The sequence below is a fragment of the Halichoeres trimaculatus genome, unplaced genomic scaffold (genome assembly GCF_033239565.1).
Source record: "Halichoeres trimaculatus isolate MK-OKI-2021-1 unplaced genomic scaffold, fHalTri1.1 fHalTri1_scaffold_19, whole genome shotgun sequence".
NCBI classification, from domain to species: Eukaryota; Metazoa; Chordata; class Actinopteri; order Labriformes; family Labridae; genus Halichoeres; species Halichoeres trimaculatus.
Window position 1 is genome coordinate 14,470,346 of NW_027437197.1, and position 18,442 is coordinate 14,488,787.

An 18,442-nucleotide genomic window follows, 5' to 3' on the forward strand; every position below is an offset into this window, starting at 1 on the left:
TAAAGGCACGCCGCTTAGTGTATCAGTCTGCGCGCACGGCGTGCCAGATATAAACAAACGCAGGTAGTCTGCCAGGATGAAGAGACACGATGAGAACTAGAGCCTTATTTAGCGGTGTTTTTGTGTGAAGTAACGCGCTGAAAATTCTCTAAATAAAGCATGAATGCAGACCGATATCAGAGTTTTTTGGTGGGAGTCCGTTTATTTGTGTTTTTGGTCAAGTAAAATATGGCCCCGTTTGAATGCAGAGGAAACCAGCAGAGGAGCAGGGAGGGGGTGTTTGGTGCGAGCGCCCTGGGCTTCTGCTGCACAAAAACACTGCTGTATGGGTAATTTCTGCCCCAAACCTTGTGATAGGACCCAACCTGTTCCATCCTGGAGTATCACTTCAATGCCCTGACAGTGGCAATAAGCTTTAATTTTGTATTTACATTTTGTAAATTTGATTTGCACTAAATATGTGATTTAACTATTACTGTATAACAAGTACTGATTTAGTGTTTGCATGACAGATGTTATGGCACTTTCACAGTGCGATTAATTATGATTAATCAGGGAAATCATGCGATTAATTACAAGTAAAAGTTTTAATCGTTGCCCAGCCCTAGTTTAAACCAAATTAACTTATAACATACACTGACATGCCATGGTGCAATAATGTTCTTCCACTGCAAAAATACACATGATGGTTTGTGATGAAACTCTTTCACTAATCAAATAATGTGAACAAATACTATTAGGAGTGTATTCTTAGATTGTCAAATACAGCTAAATAAATCAATTAATTAATACACTTGCGCCTTTGACAACATTTTTGTGTTTGTGCTGAATTTTGCACCCCAACACATTGCGCTTCTGTAAAAGCTACAGCAGTAAAGTAGTTTAAATTTAACTTTCAACACCAAAGAGTGTTTCTCGCTGATGCTAACTCTAAGTACAGCTTGAAATTTATTGTTCTTTTTTTTGTTTGTTTGTTTGTTTTTCTTAATAGTTCAAGGCACTAACATCATCTTGCACTGAGCCTGTTTGTAGCATTAAAAAACACCAACATCCATTAACATGTTCAAATCCAGACGGATTGCATACCCTACAGTCATTTTTTCCCCCTGTTGTTGCTTCAGATTTTCTAACTTTAGTGACAGACAAAGGTAACAGCAAATTGAAATCAATTACCTGATAACCTTTAAAATAACTGATGAAACCACAAATAAGACCAAAAGCTTCAATTTATTATGTTCAAAACTACTGCTTAGAGGTCCATCTGATGTTTTTCCATCAAATTATGAGTGTTACAGATCTACCAGTGTATTGGAGTTAAGAGTGACTCTCAACCTAATGTGCCTGTGGCTGTCATATAGCCTGTATCACAAGTAGCACATTATATATGTATGTGAAGTATTTAAAAATCATTTTCCTTTTTATTCAGTTAGAAAAAAAAATTATAGTTACATTACTGCACGTCCTGTTCATTGAGACAGTCCTAAGCCATTTATGTGGGTTCTTAAAATGTGCATGCTGTGATCTTTCAAATCCCAATATGACACAAACATATTCAAGTTCCTATACTGATTGAACCTAATAATTTCACATTGAAGAGAAGCTAAACACTAAGAGCTTTGACCATCTACACCAGACTGAGGCAGAGTATGTGACTGAAGAAGTTCTAACATATACGCTTCACAATTTATCACCTTGATTGAAATATCATAATATAAATCTAATAAACTGAGTTGCAGTGATGAAGTGTTATTGGAGATAGGTGTGAGATTATGTTGGTTCTTGTTTTCCAGGTCAGTTTCTTGATTTAAAGTCCTTTATCCAAAACTGCACCTTACAATGTGTGACTTTAAGGGCGCAATTTAACTAAATGAGGCCTGTGCAATAACTTCAATACTGTGTGTTTCTGTTTTAATATTCATCTTCTTTTCACCTTTTCCACGGACAAGGTATGCATTTCAATTTCATTATATAATTTACACCAAAAACAAAGATAAAATCTCCTCACAAAATTTTCCTATTGGTCTGTTTGTCTGATCCTTGTTTTACAAATAATGAAGCATCTTTAAAACAAACATCCTTAACATACACAATTAAACAATGCTTTTCCATTTCCTCGCTTTCCTGTATGACCCTTCCATCTTTTCACACATATTTGATGAAAAGCCACATTTGCAAAGTTGAGGAACAGGAACAGGATTCTGTCTGAGTTTTATGAAATGTGCACATTTTGTCAATTTAGTGAATCCAAAGCTCAAACACTCCTCAGCTTCATCACAGGATCTTTGCATTACAAGAGCCTGGCTGCAGGATCTGCAGAGTAACAATGAGTTTGATTGCTTTTCTAAACCAGGGGTAAAACAGGGTGTAGATCACTGGGTTCAGACAGGAGTTCGAGAAGAACAGAAGGGTCACAAATGACATCAACCAAGTTTGAAGAAGGCTGTGTCCTGAAAGAATCAAACTGTAATACGGACAGAAACATATTAGAAACACAACTATGAGAACACCCAGAGTTGTGGCTGCTTTCAGCTCAGATTTCTTTGCTGTGACACCAGCAGCAACCCGAGAGCGCATTGCACGAGCCTGAGTCACAGCCGCAGCAAACACTTGTGTGTACAGAAAGACAATGGCAGTGATGGGAGCAATAAAGGTCACAACAAGGTCAACAGTTCCCTCAATAAAGTTCAACACTATCACACACTCTCCATAGCAGGAGTTGTAAATGCCTGGTTGTCTTAAGTTATTCTTTAAACAAAAACCAGTGTACAAAACAGAGCAGAGCCAGCAGAGACAGACACACACTTTAACTCTCCTCTCAGTAATCTTGCTGCTGTAACGCAGAGGGTCACAGATAGCAACAAAACGGTCCACTGAGATCAGAACCATGTCTCCTATAGAAGCAGATGTTATAGTGAAAGATAAATAATGACACATTAAACAAATGTATTCTCCAAAAAACCAGCAGGATGATATTCTAGATATCTCTATTGGCATTATGATGAGACCCATGAGGAAGTCTGAGACAGCCAGGGAGAGGAGGAGGATGTTGGTGGGAGTGTGGAGCTGCCTGGAGAGGAAGACAAAGTGTTAGACAGGCAAGAAGTCATGATGGAAAAACAGACTACACAACAACACAGATAGAGCAAAAACTTCAGTTTACAGCAGATACTGAACTTTAAAATCTTTAGCATCTGTTCACATTTAAAGAAAGGTTAGAGGTTAGTCTGTGCCTGAAATGAGAGATTGCGATGATAACAAGCAGGTTTAGAGCCACAGTGAGCAGAGGGATAGAAGACATCACAACACGAATGGTCATCATTTCTGAGCTGGAGGATGAAGGCTTTCTGCATGAGAGGTTGGAGAGCTGTGGGAAGCAGAGCTCCTCTTTGTCCTCCATCCTCTGCAGACAGCTGCAGCTTCCTCAACATCACATCATTTATACACCTCCTCCTTAATGTTGCAGTAATTTACCCTCCCATCTTTCTGTCAGGGTCATTGAACTCAGGTGTCCCACCTCCAGTGCTCTTTACAACCTAAAAACATCTTTCCAACTTCCCAAACTCCAGCCTATTTTTACTGTTTTCCTCTTTGTGTATATTTTGATGGTTTCCTGTCAAACAACAATTTCCGGGTCCAAATCAGGAGAAATCTGTTCAGATTTTTCATGTGCTGATTTTCATCAATTCTATGGCCACTTTTAAGGTCCTGAAAGTAGGGATGAGTACACTTCACATTTGAAATGATATGGTTCTGATGCCTAGTACTGGGCAATCAGTGTCGGTACGAAACAGTGCCAATTTTTTGGTACTTTTTTGTGTTCATGTGGTTGAAAATATCAATTTGTTTAATATCTTTTTTTTTTTTTCAATTTAACATATTTTTCTTCAATATATAACCTTGTAATGCTTTGTTCATGTTCAGCAGTGAAAACCACCTACTCTTCAACTCCCTCACAGTCACAAGGATGTATTTAGGTACCTAAAAGTGATACTTTTTGATTTTATGTGAATTAGTACCCGGTACTTTTGACAGAATTCTGTTGGGACCTATAAAAACACATAATTCTGTACCCATTCCTACCCGAAAAGTTCATTTGCTCTGACACTGAATATTATAGTTAAGGAGCTCCTGATCTACAGGAACTCAGAACATTTTGAGACACGTAAACTCATTTTCCTGCTCACAAGACCAAAGTATCAGAAGCTGGTGCAATGGCCATTGCATTACAGAGTGTTTCCAAATAGATTTTTTTTCTCACTAAAATGACAATAAAGACTCTTTTATTAGCTTAATTTTGCTCAGGCCTGGTTGGGCCTGGAGCCATGTGAATGCAGACAAGGAGATGACATAAGAGGGAGGACAATCATGCTTTTTTTTTTCTTGATCTCAAACTATGCCCCCTGTTGGGGAATAGTCTGGAATTGACTTTTTTACCCCCTCTCTTCTCCCAATGTTGTTGGGTAACTAGCAGCTCCTAGATTTATCCCATTTCTGTGTTTCCCCATGTCTCCATTTGTTTTCTCATATGTCTTGGAAGGGATGTAACTGAAATGATATTTCTCCTCCGGGATCAATAAAGTATTCTGATTCTGATTTCTGATTCTTTATGGGGCAGCTCATCCTTGTGCATCTTACCCCTCAATTACACCTGATACATCAGCAGTCTGGTCTCACCACACAGCAGCTTGCCAGAGTTTTGCAGCCGGTGTATTGGCGTGAGGCCGATGAGTCAGTCTGCAAATACAAACAAAGCATCTCTCTTTTGTTTATTGAGCCACTTATTTGAGTTATTAAACTGTACATGCTGTGATCTTTCACACTACAGCATGACCTCTCTTTTGTTTTTACACTAACAGAGAGACACATAAACTGTCAATATCTCAGTTTCATTATTGATCAGTTAAGTTCAAACCTGATTTATTCTCAGTTACAGTAAAAGTTGCTCTGTTTAGCAATTATTGCATCACCTGTTGATGAGAGCTGGCATCATCCTGTGTGTTTTCTGACGCTTGTTTTTCTTCACACCTCTGACTGATGAAACCTCTGCGGTGAAGACACTCTCATTACCTGATGCTGATCCATGCAGGTGTGAACAACCATGCAGTCTGCAGGGGTTCAACGGGTGAGCTGACAATCTCTGGCTGCCCACACCTGAGGATTTATGACATTTAGATGATGTTTCAGACATTTCCCCAAGTATTTGCATAAGTTATTGGAAAAAGTTAGGAGTTTACTGAGGAATAAGACGATAAAAATATCCTTGAATGCAAACACACATTTTAAAATGAAAACTAGAAGAACACAGGTTGAGTTTATATGTTTATTTCACAGCCTAAAGGTCACACGTTTCACAACAATTGCTGCAAAAATCAACATGACATTCATTAACATTTCTCTTTAAGAAAAGCATACTCCCTGAATTTAACCTTTGCACTTCCTGGTTATTTCATCATCCCTTTTTGTCTTATTTTGTGCCATGTTGGGCAAAACACTCAGTCATTGTAGTTTAGACTCAGTCTCACATCACACATTCACAAAGTCTCTTTTGCCCTGATTACTTTTATTCTTTTACTCTCCAGGAGCAAAAAAACTTTGGTTTACAGAGTCTGGGTTGGAAGGATAGGTTGGCTCATTCGAACCAAAGTATGAGGAAAAATGTTGTGAAAGTTGTTTTTTTATGAAATGTGCTCTTTTAGAAATATTTTCTGAGTCTAATTATGAAAAGTTTGGCTTTTCATGGTAATGAAGGCCACTGGATTGCAGACAAATTGGATTCATGACTGAAAACATAAAAGTGGCACTCATAAACGACTCTCATAGAGAGGAAAGAACCCTCTGGATAATCCAGATTTGTGTTTAGGGTCATCAGGCGTCACTAAAGGTCAGAGGAGGGTCCACCTCAGCTGACTCCAGCCCCCGGCTACGTTTGGCTCTGTGCCGTTGGCTCTCCCAGCCTCTGCGGATCTTTGTCAGTCTGGAGGCCAGACACGGTAGAGCCAAGAGGACTCGTGCCACCAGGACTGTGCAGGGCAGGATGAGGGTCAGCAGGAACACCGGAGGGAGGAAGTACTGGTAAGACGAAGGGAAGAAGGCAAAGTTCCAGCCAAAGAACAGAGTGTGTGTGACGGAGAGAGTTAAAGCAGCATAACCGAGACCCGACTAGGAACACAGAAACAGAAACGCAGTAATCATAAATGATCTTATCATGCAGCTGTTAGATTATCCTTCCCAGAGAAAGACCCTCTTTAAACCCTCTCACCTGGACAAAGGTGAACTCCCTCCAGTTGAGGGTATTTCCAACAGAAGGCAACGAGGTGATTGCCAGCAAAGTGAGGACTCCAAATCCCAGAATCCCACTGGACAAGTAGAGGTCAGACCTCCACATCTGGTGTGCTGCCAAGGTGTTTCCAACCTCAGCACTTACCTGCAGGTGATGGGAAATGTTAAAGCATGAGATAAACACACATCTTCATGTGGTCCACCTGTGTTTTGCTCACCTGTGGGTACATGGGGTTGGACAGCGTGAATCCTGAGCCCCTCCGCAGAGAGAGACACATGCTGTAGATGGCATGAAGCACTGCACACAGGAAGCTGAGGAGACCCAGTTGCTTCCTGCAGCACAACCAGCGGTCCAACCAAATAGGAAACCTGCAATATTTAGTTCCCCTGATGAGTTGGAGCACCGCTGCGAGAATACCTGAGGACGCACAGAAGAGAGATCAAGAAACTTTTAGAGGACACACTTTGATCCATTGTGGTTTCTGCTGCATTACAGCATTTTAAATTGAAGCTTATTGGTTTGAGAGATTTTTGTACCTGGTAGATAAACAAGAGCAAGTGTAACTAGTGCAACAGATGGCACTGACTCATTCACTGTCACCAGCGGGAGCTGGTGAAAGTTGTTCTCTCCTTTATCTAGGTAAGGCAGCAGGATGTGTCTGAAGAAGTTGTATGCATAGAAGAAGAGGAAGAGGAGGAAGGTGGTGAGGACAGGTCCCCCCCATGAGGGGAAGAGCATCAGAGGGGCTTCCTCAATGTTTCTGGATGCACTCAGACCTCCCATATCCACGGGGGTGAAGCCCAGTCTACAGGCCAGCCGGAGGACTGAGGCCTTGGAGGAGGTGCAATCACTGCAGATCAGAACCTGAGGCAAGATGAAAGACAAAGTTTTAAGTCCGTGTAAGAAACTTCAGCCCTCCTCTCAGGTAGAAACTATGTTTATGATTATATTGATTTTGTGCAGAAGTGTTAATAGCAGTTCCAGGGGTGCAAATGGCGTAGTGGTCTGGGTCACATTCCATGAGGTTCACCCTCCCACTTGTGGTCCATGTTCAAATCTAGCCTGTGGCCTCTCCCCCACATTTCACTCCCAGCTTTTACCCTATTTCCTGCTCTATTCAGTGTCCTCTATCTTATCCAATTAAAGCTGTGAACTCAAAACACAACTGGAAAAGAAAAAAACGCAGTTATACAGGCGTCCACTAGGGGGTGACCCCAGAAGCACCAGGAACCACATACAAATCCATTTAAAAAGCTGATCTTTACCACAGAAATTAAACATTTTTACAGCCTTTGTATCTTGTCCTCCTTACCTGTTTGCTTCCATCGTGAGCTCCGACCTGCAGCGCCCATGCTGACACCACGTTGAACCCCTTCACCACGCTGCTCTTCGGAAACATCTCAGCCAGCCTCTCAGCATTCGACCGGCCCTCGGCCCCCAGCCTCTCAGCATTACTGACGTCCACCAGCACCTTCCCATCCAGCTCCTCCCTTAGACCCAGCAGGGTGTAGTAGTGCTCTGGGAAGACCGCAACAAACACCAGCCTGTCTGCTGCCCGCACCGCCTCCCTCTGAGACTTCAACTCTACCCCTTCAGGAAAGAGATCCACATCAACATGACCCGGGTTCCTGCTCCCGACCACCACCCTGAAGCCGCAGGACACCAGCCGGATGGAGAGGGAGCGGGAGAAGTCTCCGGAGCCGATGATGCTGATCACAGGGCTGCTCAGGGAGGGAGGTAGGGCTTCAGTGTCGGAGGACGTGTCAGACAACAGAGGGGTTTTCATGTTGGCCTGCATCATGGCCTGTTAAGGAGGCTGTTAAAGGCTCAATATGGGACAAAAATATTAAAATACAGGTCGTTAAAAATTTGAGGTGCTTCATTAAAAAACCTCAGGTGCAGCAGTCAGTGTAGGTAGATTAGAGTAGGGTTCACCCACCAAGTGTCTGACACCTGCGTTTTATAACACTTTACAGATGTGTTAATGGTGCTTATAGCCTTAACCTTGAGACCACAGATGTAAGATGTACAATAATTATCTACTTAAAGGTCTGAGACAGTAAAGCATCCATTGAAAAAAAACAAAAAAAACAAAAAAAAAAACAGGTTATTATAATTACTATTGTGTTGTTGTTGTTTTTGTTGTTGGTGGAGGTGGCAGTGTTTAAATTTATTGTATAATCTTTATACAAAAAAGAGAGATTTATTCCTTTATTTCAAACTCCTCGCCTGATACTGAGGATCTTTCTCATCTTATTTCCTTGCATATTTCATCATATAGTGTCAACGTATGAAAACAACACACAAAGCATTGGACAAAGCACTGTGACACTAAACACGCTGCACCACAGTTATAGAAACACAGAACTAAAATAATATATAACCTACAGCAGAAACCCAGAGCAAATGTCTGAATGTCACCCCAATACAATAAATGAACTTGTAGTGTTTTTCTGTTTGTTACAATCACGTTATACTGCAGAAAAAAAGAGAAAATATGAAATGTGAAATATCAAAAACGTTTCAAAACATAAAACTATGAAAGGAGGAGCTACTACTCACCGATTTTACTCTGGTTCAGTCTACTGTCAAAGTGTTTCGTATTTTGAAACCATGTTTTGTCCTCCTGTACATGAACACTTATTTAACATGAAGACTGTCTGTCACGTGATCAAGAGGCCCTGCCTTTTGCTGCTTTCAAGAACTCTTGGCGAGCTCATAATTTTAAGTGTTTATACATCCGGCTTGTAGGTTTCCTTTGGCATCGCTGCAAACACTTTTGATTAGTAGTATATGATGGTGAAATATTTATTGATTTGTATTTAAATACAACACTTTGTTAATATGTTTGTTTAAACTGGTTTAAATTAGCTTTAATATCGAGCACTTGTGTGGTTTTGATGTTTTCCACGCTCAGTGAAGGCAACACAGCTGACAGCAGCCGATAAGCCCTCTGCGTGAGTTTGAACCTGGTGATACTGAAGTTTTATTACAGGAACAGACTCGGCTCATTCACAGGAAACAGGGAAGAGATAAAAATGTAACTTCTGATAAAAGACTGAACAAACTGTGAAAGATGGGAAACGATAAGTAAAAGTGATGCAGTTATTAACATGTCCAGTGAGCGTCGCTGTTTGGCGGTACACTTTGTGTTTGTTGTTTCTTTTTCTTTTGTGCAGTATTTTCTTAATTCATAAAATCAATATAGATAGATAGATAGATAGATAGATAGATAGATAGATAGATAGATAGATAGATAGATAGATAGATAGATAGATAGATAGATAGATAGATAGATAGATAGATAGATAGATAGATAGATACTTTATTTTTTTCCACATTGTGCAGATAAATCGAAATTAGAAAAATTGTAAGAAAGTTTATCATTACATGTCTTTATTTTACTCTGCCATGTTCCTGAAAGGCTACTACATGGGATGAAACCTTTCACACATTACACAATTAACTCATATCCATAAAATAATCTAAATACTTTATGGAGAAGTTGTGTAAGAATGCTGACCTTAGCCAAGGAAGTGTTTATCTTTTTTCATCCTCTGTAAAAGAGCCACATCCGCCTGATTGAATCTCGAGATTTATGACAAACCTGGATGAATATTATTACAGGAGAGTGAGGATGGAGCAGATGCCAGGAAGCTTAAAGGTCACATTATCACCAGGCAAAAGAGTTCATAAACCATAAAAATCTTGTTGGAACCATGTGGTCAGGACACTACTGTCCTCACCTGACTGTTAACCTGGCCTTGCTAAAGCCTGAGGTTTGTGTGTGTGTTTGTTAAGATTCTGTTGGTGTTGTGGAATAAAAAGACCTACTTTTTATTTTAACAGTTGAGCTTTTACTGATAAAGTGATGAGAAATACAGTGCAATATTTACACTATTCACAGCAGTTAAGGCGACATTAAAGGGACATTTCATGCATTTCAATTGAAGCTGCTGTACAACAGATAACATAAAAAAGGTTCACAAAGAGTTACAAAAAGGTTTCCAAACCTGAAAAGAAGTCACATAAAAAATAAATCTTGCTGTCAGAAAAAAGTACAAAAACGTGAGAACAGGAAGTTTCTTTACAAGATAAGACATTGAAAAACAACAACAACCACACTGCTTCAGCAGGAAAGTCTCTGTTCACCACATGTACACATTTACACAAGCGTCACATTTTAAAATTCTCAGATTCTCTCAGTTGCCAAAACAAAGATATAAATACTCAAGTTTAAAGTGCATATTCTGTCAGGGAGCAGACTTTCTCGTTTTTTATTGCTTTTCCCAAAACACACGACACTGTGACGAGGAAACACCCGAGTGGAAAGAAGACGATTGAAAAACTTTAGAATCCTTTTATTCCACCCATAGCCTCAAGATCCAATCTATTATTTAAAATCAGAACTATAAAACCTTATTTTTACTTTGTTTAAGCAGAGGAAAAAATACTTCACACACACGTGAAGTGTGCGTTTTATCCTCCTATTGTGTGTGTTTTTTATCAGGAGCTGCTGCGAGTGTTTTAATGTATAGAACACAAAGACACAGTCAAACACAAATGCATCACTACTTTTTAAACATGATTTTAACCCTGTGAGAAATAATTTGAGCACAGAGTGAAGATCGTTTAAATCAAAGAGGAAATGTTTGTTTTGGCAACTTTCAAATCGATCCAGTGGAAATTTAAAATCAGTTTTTTTTTCTGCTGAATGTGTGACGAGATCAGGCTTTGGGTCATTATTTACACACACTCACACACTCACTCACTCACTCACACACACACACACAGTGCTGACATAGCAGGTTGTGGAATGAAGCTTCAACAGTGTAGTAAATCCACCCTGAGTCACACAGTTTCACACAGCTGCAGCTCTGACTGACACACACACACACACACACACACACACACACACTGAGCAAGCTGCCAGATACTTTAATTTCATCATCATCTTCTGATTTTAATTTCTTCAAGCTCATTTTAATATTGAGCTGAAGCTGTGTGAGACCCCCTTCACCCCCTCATCCTCATATCTTAAAATCTGAAGCACAACTCCCACATTAAAAGTGTTACAGTACAGAGCTGGCAGGGATCAATGATTACATGTAAATCAACATGAAAGCAGCTGTGCAGGAGACATGGAGTGTGAAGGTGTAGGTACTGATCACATGTTTGTGACTGTTGTCAGTTGAAGGAGGATTACGACAGTTTTAAACCTGAGAGCAGAAACAACTGAACGGTATAAGTAGTTTATCAACATCTGCAGCAGATCAACAGGCTGTAATGTCTGCAGAATAATCCTTTAATAGGACACTACTGTGTGTGTTTATCAGTTTACCTGCTCCCTGTGTTTACAGTAATGTGTAAAAAGACACCCTCAGGTTTGACATTTCTGAATCCTCCTTAAACATCTTGTGTGTTTTGGCACATTAGCAAACTTGAATCTCATAAAAACATTATCCAAAGTGAAAAACAAACTGCTGAAGTAGAGACAAGATGGAGAAAGACTCCTTCAGATACAAACACAGAATCAGACCTATTCACGTGCAGAGAGCTCAGATTTAGCCAGACTTTAAAAAACAGACACAATTATAGCTAAAATATATTAGAGAAAATATTTTTGGGATATTTCTTTTTTTTATGTTTACAACAGCTCAAACAGCGTCTCTTTATATTATAAATATCTTTGAGTTTAAATAGAAATCAGGGTTCAATCTCCCTCCATGGATGCATATTTTGGTTTAGGATTCTCACACAGTGCAGGAAGTTTTCACCTGAAGCCTCAGGTGGGATGACACCTGATGGTTTAAGACTGCGTGATAGAAATAGGTGACTTAAACAACTGTCTTCTCTACATCTAATTTAGAGCTAAATATCCAATTTTTAAACGTCCCTGCTTCTTTGTGTGTCAGAGAATCAGGGCCACAGATTTGAGCACTAACCTTCAGTTTTTAGAATAAAAGGGTCATATTTAGTCTGAAAGACTAGGTTTTTTTTGGCTTGGTTGTCTTTAAATCACTTAAGAAATACTAAATTTTTTCCTGTAAACTTTTGTTCTTCATTGTTTACTCGAGAATTTAAGATTTTGTTGAAGGACAAAAAAACCTAAATCATCTTAAGTTTTTCTTCCAGTTTTGTCAATTTCACTTGGCTCTCCTTTTGGCCCTTCTACTCCTGACTCCTTGTAGATTTCGGTGCAAATACGTGCAATAATTCCTCAAAAGGAAAAGAAATTAAAAAAAAAGGTGTTGATGCCCTTTAGTCGACAGTACGTGTCTTTTGTGTAAAGTTGAAGAAATGAGGTGCAGTCAGAGTTAATTTCACTCACATGCCTTAAAGTAAAACCTCCACTCTGATGGTGATCCACTCTGCATCATCCTGCCTCAGTTATTAGTTCATGAATTAGTAAATAAATCCTCTCCTGGCTCCTTTTCTGCCACCATAAATCAAACACTGCTGTGTTACTGAGGTGGATGCAGAGTGAGCACAGAGGTGGTCCAGGTGTGTGTCTTTGTTTCTTGTGTCAGTGTGTCCCAGAGGCTCATGTCAGCAAGCTGTGCTGCGGGGAGCCCTCATCCACCAGAGCCTGCACCGTGATACCCACTTTCACCAGACCTTTCTCCTCCAGGATGTGGTGAGGAAGACATAGTTTGTCCTTAAAGAGAGAGAAAACAGACACACTGGTGAGGGAGGAAATGCTGCAGGTGTTTCTGCAGCTGAAAAACAAGAAATCAGGCTGTATCGAACTCCAATAACGAGAGTTAGCTCCCTTTGTTTTATGAATCTTACTTATATTCTGTGACCTCTAAATCTGAAGACTTACTCTCCCTCAAACTACAGAAAAATTTAATTTAATCTCTAAATTCAAGTCTTAGTTCTTCAAAACTCAGAATAAAACTCTAGTGTCATCATTTTTTCTTCAGCAAAAGTCTGAAATTAATAAAAAATTATCCTCATTTCTACCATCATCAAAATCTGAGACACTTCAAAATTAAGTTCTGTAATATTGTGACCGAAATTTTCATAAACTCAGAACGAAATCTTAGTAATTTGAATTTTCCGAATGATTAATGACTTTTTCTTTGGATTCTTTTCTCAACCAACTTCATGACTTCAAACTTCAGCAAGAACATCATAGAGTAGACATTATCCCTAAATGTCATTTATTACCTCAGCCTTAAACATAGTCAGAGATCGTACACAAGTCATAAAAATAACATCCTCACGCATCAAATCCATTCACATCAGCACAAAGTTTGAAAAAGAACATCTGTGCAGGGAATAAAGCAACAAGGAGCAAAAATTCACTGATTATAAATAAGTTAATAATTCAAATATTCACATTCATCGTAACGTGAAGTTTAAAGGCAGGATGTCTGTTCATTCAGTCTCTAACAGTTCATCCAGCTGCCAATCAGCTGCTCACAAAGCAAAGGCAAAACAACATTTTTAAAGATGGAGTGGGAACAGAACAAAGCGATCTCAGTTCTTAGTTTGTCTAAACATTAAAGAAAGAAATATTTAATCCTTTAAGTATCAAACCTTCCAAGATAAACACCTTTAGAAGACTAATTCATAAACTCATCTATATCATCTATAGCCCTTCAGATGCTCACATTGCATATCAGCATACAGTACAGGCATTGATGTAAATAAATAAATAAATAAATAAATGACAGAAAAACATAAATAGGATTCACATTTTTCTGGATTTTTAAATCATTGTACTCAAATCCTTTTTGATAATTCATATTCAAATAATTGATAACTTTTGAATTATGGCTTCATCTTCTTTTCATCAAGCATCTTTTAACAATAAAATGTTAGTGCATCTCTGTCACGGTTAGCTTAGCGCCTCCACTCAGGAGTCATGTGCTTATAAAACAGCCATAGAAATAAAACCTTAGCTTGATTAGTCATTGGCTGTTTGTAATCTGAAACTATCTCATAGTCACCGTAAACATTTTGTGGCTCAAGTACTGAACCTCCAATTATCAAGGTTACTTCTTTAGCTTGACTGATACACATCTCTTCCACAGGTGCCATGCTACAACGCCCTGTTTTTATATTTAAAATGACAACTCATAAAACAATAGTCACATGTTTTGGACCCCAAATCTGAAAGCTGAAAAAGGACAAAAAAGCAGCAAAAACTAGAGCAGGAAGTTTCTGATCCGTTCCTTCAAGGAGATTCACCAATCAGAGATGTCCCAAGCATGACCTCACAGTTTGAAGCTTTGCCCTCGTGTAGGATTGACATCCGTTAACTTAATATTGGGAAAATAAAAAAGCACAACACCACCTCTTATAAAAAAAAAACAAAAAAACTTGGGATTCCTTTAGTCTTGCTCGTCACATTCCAGTTTATTGTAAAAACACCAAAATGTTTGAGAGCTAATATTTTCCAGATCTGGTGACAGAGAGTCATAGAGAGGACAGAGGCTCAGGCTGATGCTGCATTCAAGTCACATGGGAGGAAGAGAAGGCTCCATTTATAATTTAGCTTACAAGATTGCATTTAATTTGTTGTGGTATTAAAGCACAAAACTGCCCTCGGAGTTCTGCAGCTCGGTGTAGATTACTCCAGTTTTCACCTGATGGTGACTGACATAATCTGTTGACATCTCCACTCTGTGCTGCACAGTGCTGAGATGTGAACTCTCATCCTGATCCAAAACATACACATGACCTGGATACCGAGGGGAAGGGCTTTGAGTTGACCCTCGGACCGCTCCAGACTGATTTTTTTGTTGGTTTACTGTCTCAAGAATGAGACTCTGTAGTTAATCTTTTTTTATTAAGTTTACTTTAAGCATGTTTTTTCCCATGTGACCTGAATGCAGCAAGAAAAATAGGGGAGTGGCTTGTGCAAGAAGAGCTGGGGGCCAGGGAGGTGACTGACAGGAAACTGTTTCGTGGTTACGTTAATTCGCTCCAACTATAGGCCAAGAAGAGAAGAACGAGGCAGAGGATGTGCAGCAGGCTCGAGCCAATAAGGTCCCAGATTTGCCATGCAGGGGGCGGGGTTTGAGTGGTGACAGAAACCAATGAGGGAGTCTTTAACGCAGCAGAGGGGTTTGAGGGTGGGATCGACTCTTCCTGTTTCCTGTGCAGAGTTGTTGGATCCCGTGCAACCAGCGCCCGAACTGTGACGTAGACTGGCTGCAGACGGCACTGGGTGATGTCATAGGGTGAACACAGGGATGACTGGTGCCCCCATGAGGAAGAGAGGAGGAATCAATGAAGGAAGGGAGAGAGGGATAAGGAAGGGGAGTGGAATGGATGAAAGAAGGGGAGAAAGAAAACGACCCCCCATGTTACGGGTAAAAAAAAAATACCAAGAAAATAAAAGGATGTGAAGAGAAATTAACAACCAAAAAAAGGAAGGGGATGAAAAATGCAGGAGGGATGTTTCAAAGTTCTCCAAGAATTAAATAAAAAGATGAAGAAAAAAACAACAGGGAGGAGGAGGAAGTAAAACAGGAAGCAAAGGGTTGGAGAAGGAGATGAAGGATGAATGCAACCCATAAAAAATGGAGGGAGAGGAGGAGGAAGACGTGGTGTGATCCAGCCGGAAAGTGAAGAGAGAAAGAAAAGGCAGGAGGTTAAACATGGACACAGAGTTCATAGGTCACAGAGGAGGGTGTGAGCAGGTGAGATGAGGGCGGGTGAAGCAGGCGAGGGGTGGATATCGTGGCAGCGGATCTGTTTCTTGACAGGGCGGAGCCACAGGTGAGCTTCACCTCTCAGGAAGCAGATCAAGAGAAGCAATGTGCCGGTGCAGTCAGCCAACAGCACAGCATGTCAGCCAAGAGATCCTGTTAGCATATTAGCTTGCAGAAGCGTAGTCAGTAAAGCATTCAGGCTGCAGATTGTTAGCGTGTCTCGCACAGAGGACGGAGACAGTCAGCAAGCAGCAGCAGAGATGGACGTCAACCAGACACTTCAGATCAACAGGGACTGACTTCAACATTTGTGTCTTTAACCTCCGGCCATTCCAAAACCTTCCCTTTAAAGCTTACTTTATGTCTCTCCCTCTGGACTGCATTTCCAAGAATGCATCAGTCAGAAGTGAGAAACAATAACTGGACAGATTGAGGACAGACACACTGAGACATCCAGTCTAAAGCTTTGGCATGTCTGTTTTCTAAAAGTGAAGGCAAAAACTTTACACACACACACACACACACACACACACACACACACACACACACACACACACACATACAGAGTAAACCCAGAGCAGCTCTGTTTGATCAGCTCTGTCAGAATGGAGGCAGGAAGCTGCAGGAAGCAGTGATGATGACGCAGCATAAAATGTCAACAAAAACGTTTAAAATTAACGTTTAAAGGCAATGAGAACAAAAATAGGCAGGTAGGATCATTAAACCACACCTGGGAGACACCTGAGAGTTCAAGTTCAAGGATTTTAAACCAGATTAGAGAGTTTGGTGTGAAGATATCCAAAACCTTGAATCATTTCTCAGGGTTCATCCCAGATCGGGTTCACAGTTTAGTTTCTTTATCAGTGTCCTACAAAAAAAGTATCCAACAGAGAAAAATTAGCAACTCATGTGCAATAAACTTTTTTTTTTTCTGGGCAAAACAAAACATGTTTTTTTGAAGGACACTGTCATTTTTAATAAAACTTGAACGTCATAAACTGCAGCCAAAACAAACATGACACATTTCAGCAGCTGAAATTTGGGGCGTTCCTCTGATGAACTGGGGGTGTTTTCAGGCATGAAATGCTGGTTTAATTCCCTGGTTTGTTTGGATGGTTGAGAGCAAGGCCTTTGAATTAATGTACTGGGTTGAAGACCTGAAAACAGCCTTAGTTCAGAGAGGGCCTGTCTGATGTCAGAGCAGTGACAGGGAAGAAGGAAACTGTCTTACCTCTGGCACGCCGATCTTTCTGCAGGCGTCCAGAAAGTTCTCCACATTCCTCCGACACTTGGCCATGCTGAGTTTGGGCTGAAAATGGCACAAACACACACATGCATGTGAGAGATGCTCGTCTACACATAAAAATGCTTCACAAACTTCTCCAAAGAGTGAGATATATATGGAAACATTATAAAGAAGTGTATCTGAGACAAACCACTGCAGGTGAGGGGACGTGGATGCTGCCCACAGAGCGAGGGCGAATGTGATTGGCCAGATGGCAGAGCACGACGCCATCCATCAGGGATGACCCGAGGTCTTCAGGGAGGTTGACCTTCAGTCTGCTCTCGATGCTCTGAGGACAGAAACAGGAACAGGATCAAGTTTTAGTCATGAGATTAACCTCTTACTGCCTGAATTGATTAATAATTATAAAAGTAGATTGTTTTTATGTGTTTTTGAATTCTTACAGATGTTAAATTAAGTGGAGATTGATAATTTGAGTATAGTGTAAACAACAGTCATAACTAAGTTATATAATTCATATAGACATGAGAAGTTCATCCCCTGACCAATATATTGTGACATAGTGGATCTGATATGATCTTTGGTATGTGCAGAATATGAATCAATAGGTAATATTGAGATACAATGGTCATTTTAGCTGCATCAAGACCTGACAGGGTATGTTGCAAATTTGCGACAACAGGCATCAAGGGGTTAATTCAATAACAAAAATACAATTTTATATTTTTCAGGCCTTTGATCAAGTGTACTTATATTTATTACTATTGGACTGAAACAACTGGAGTCCTCTGCTGACCCCACAACAGACGGGAGCAGCACCATCTAGTGGACAGAAAGCAATGTTTTTTTTTAGTGTTCCTGTACTGATGTCTCATCTGTTTTTAATAATCCATAAAACAAAAATGATACCTAGCATTAGAGGTTCAAACAAAATGTAAAAGCACCCTTGTACCCAGCTGAGCAGCTTTGTGCTTTGCATGGTGGTTCAGCATCCATTTATAGCGCTTTGATCTCTATTCTGGTCTGAATCCTGACATTAAGTGAACCTTGTTGACAGACTGATGCTAAATTAGTAAGCAGCAGAAACTAGGACACAACATGTTTGTTTCTGCCTTCATGGCGTCCACATTGCTCACCAAGACACACAAGGACAATGTTTTAAAACCCGGCAGAGAGAGCAGCTGAACTCAGACCCAGTTTTTGCTCCTTTGAACAAACACATGAATGATTATTAAACCGTGTTGGCTC

General features: G+C 40.1%; 3 protein-coding genes across 9 annotated transcripts in view; all 3 read right to left on the reverse strand.

The window, feature by feature from the left end:
* Nucleotides 1-2,271: 2,271 nt before the first annotated feature.
* Nucleotides 2,272-3,397, reverse strand: LOC141808467 (trace amine-associated receptor 13c-like). The gene is made up of 2 exons (XM_074695083.1): nt 3,231-3,397; nt 2,272-3,067 (listed from the first exon to the last, which is right to left on the reverse strand). The coding sequence occupies exons 1-2, from the start codon at nt 3,395-3,397 to the stop codon at nt 2,272-2,274; spliced, it is 963 nt and encodes a 320-aa protein (XP_074551184.1).
* Nucleotides 3,398-5,335: 1,938 nt separating this feature from the next.
* Nucleotides 5,336-8,959, reverse strand: steap3 (STEAP family member 3, metalloreductase). 2 transcript variants are annotated; one of them, XM_074694909.1, is made up of 6 exons: nt 8,843-8,959; nt 7,593-8,106; nt 6,817-7,144; nt 6,498-6,697; nt 6,260-6,424; nt 5,336-6,159 (listed from the first exon to the last, which is right to left on the reverse strand). In XM_074694909.1, the coding sequence occupies exons 2-6, from the start codon at nt 8,079-8,081 to the stop codon at nt 5,866-5,868; spliced, it is 1,476 nt and encodes a 491-aa protein (XP_074551010.1). In that variant the 5' UTR covers nt 8,082-8,106; nt 8,843-8,959; the 3' UTR covers nt 5,336-5,865. The 2 variants fall into 2 exon arrangements, with proteins under 2 accessions (XP_074551010.1, XP_074551011.1); XM_074694910.1 differs by having other exon boundaries at nt 7,593-8,096; nt 8,843-8,940.
* Nucleotides 8,960-10,026: 1,067 nt separating this feature from the next.
* Nucleotides 10,027-18,442, reverse strand: part of lrch1 (leucine-rich repeats and calponin homology (CH) domain containing 1) — a 44,509-nt gene continuing 36,093 nt past the window's right edge. For 4 of the 6 annotated variants that reach the window (XM_074694422.1, XM_074694419.1, XM_074694420.1 and 1 more), the window contains 3 exons: nt 17,385-17,522; nt 17,180-17,257; nt 12,945-15,490 (listed from right to left, as the gene is read on the reverse strand). In XM_074694422.1, the coding sequence (XP_074550523.1) occupies nt 15,203-15,490; nt 17,180-17,257; nt 17,385-17,522 (504 nt within the window). In that variant the 3' untranslated portion in view covers nt 12,945-15,202. The other 2 variants (XM_074694421.1, XM_074694423.1) reach the window with 2 other exon arrangements.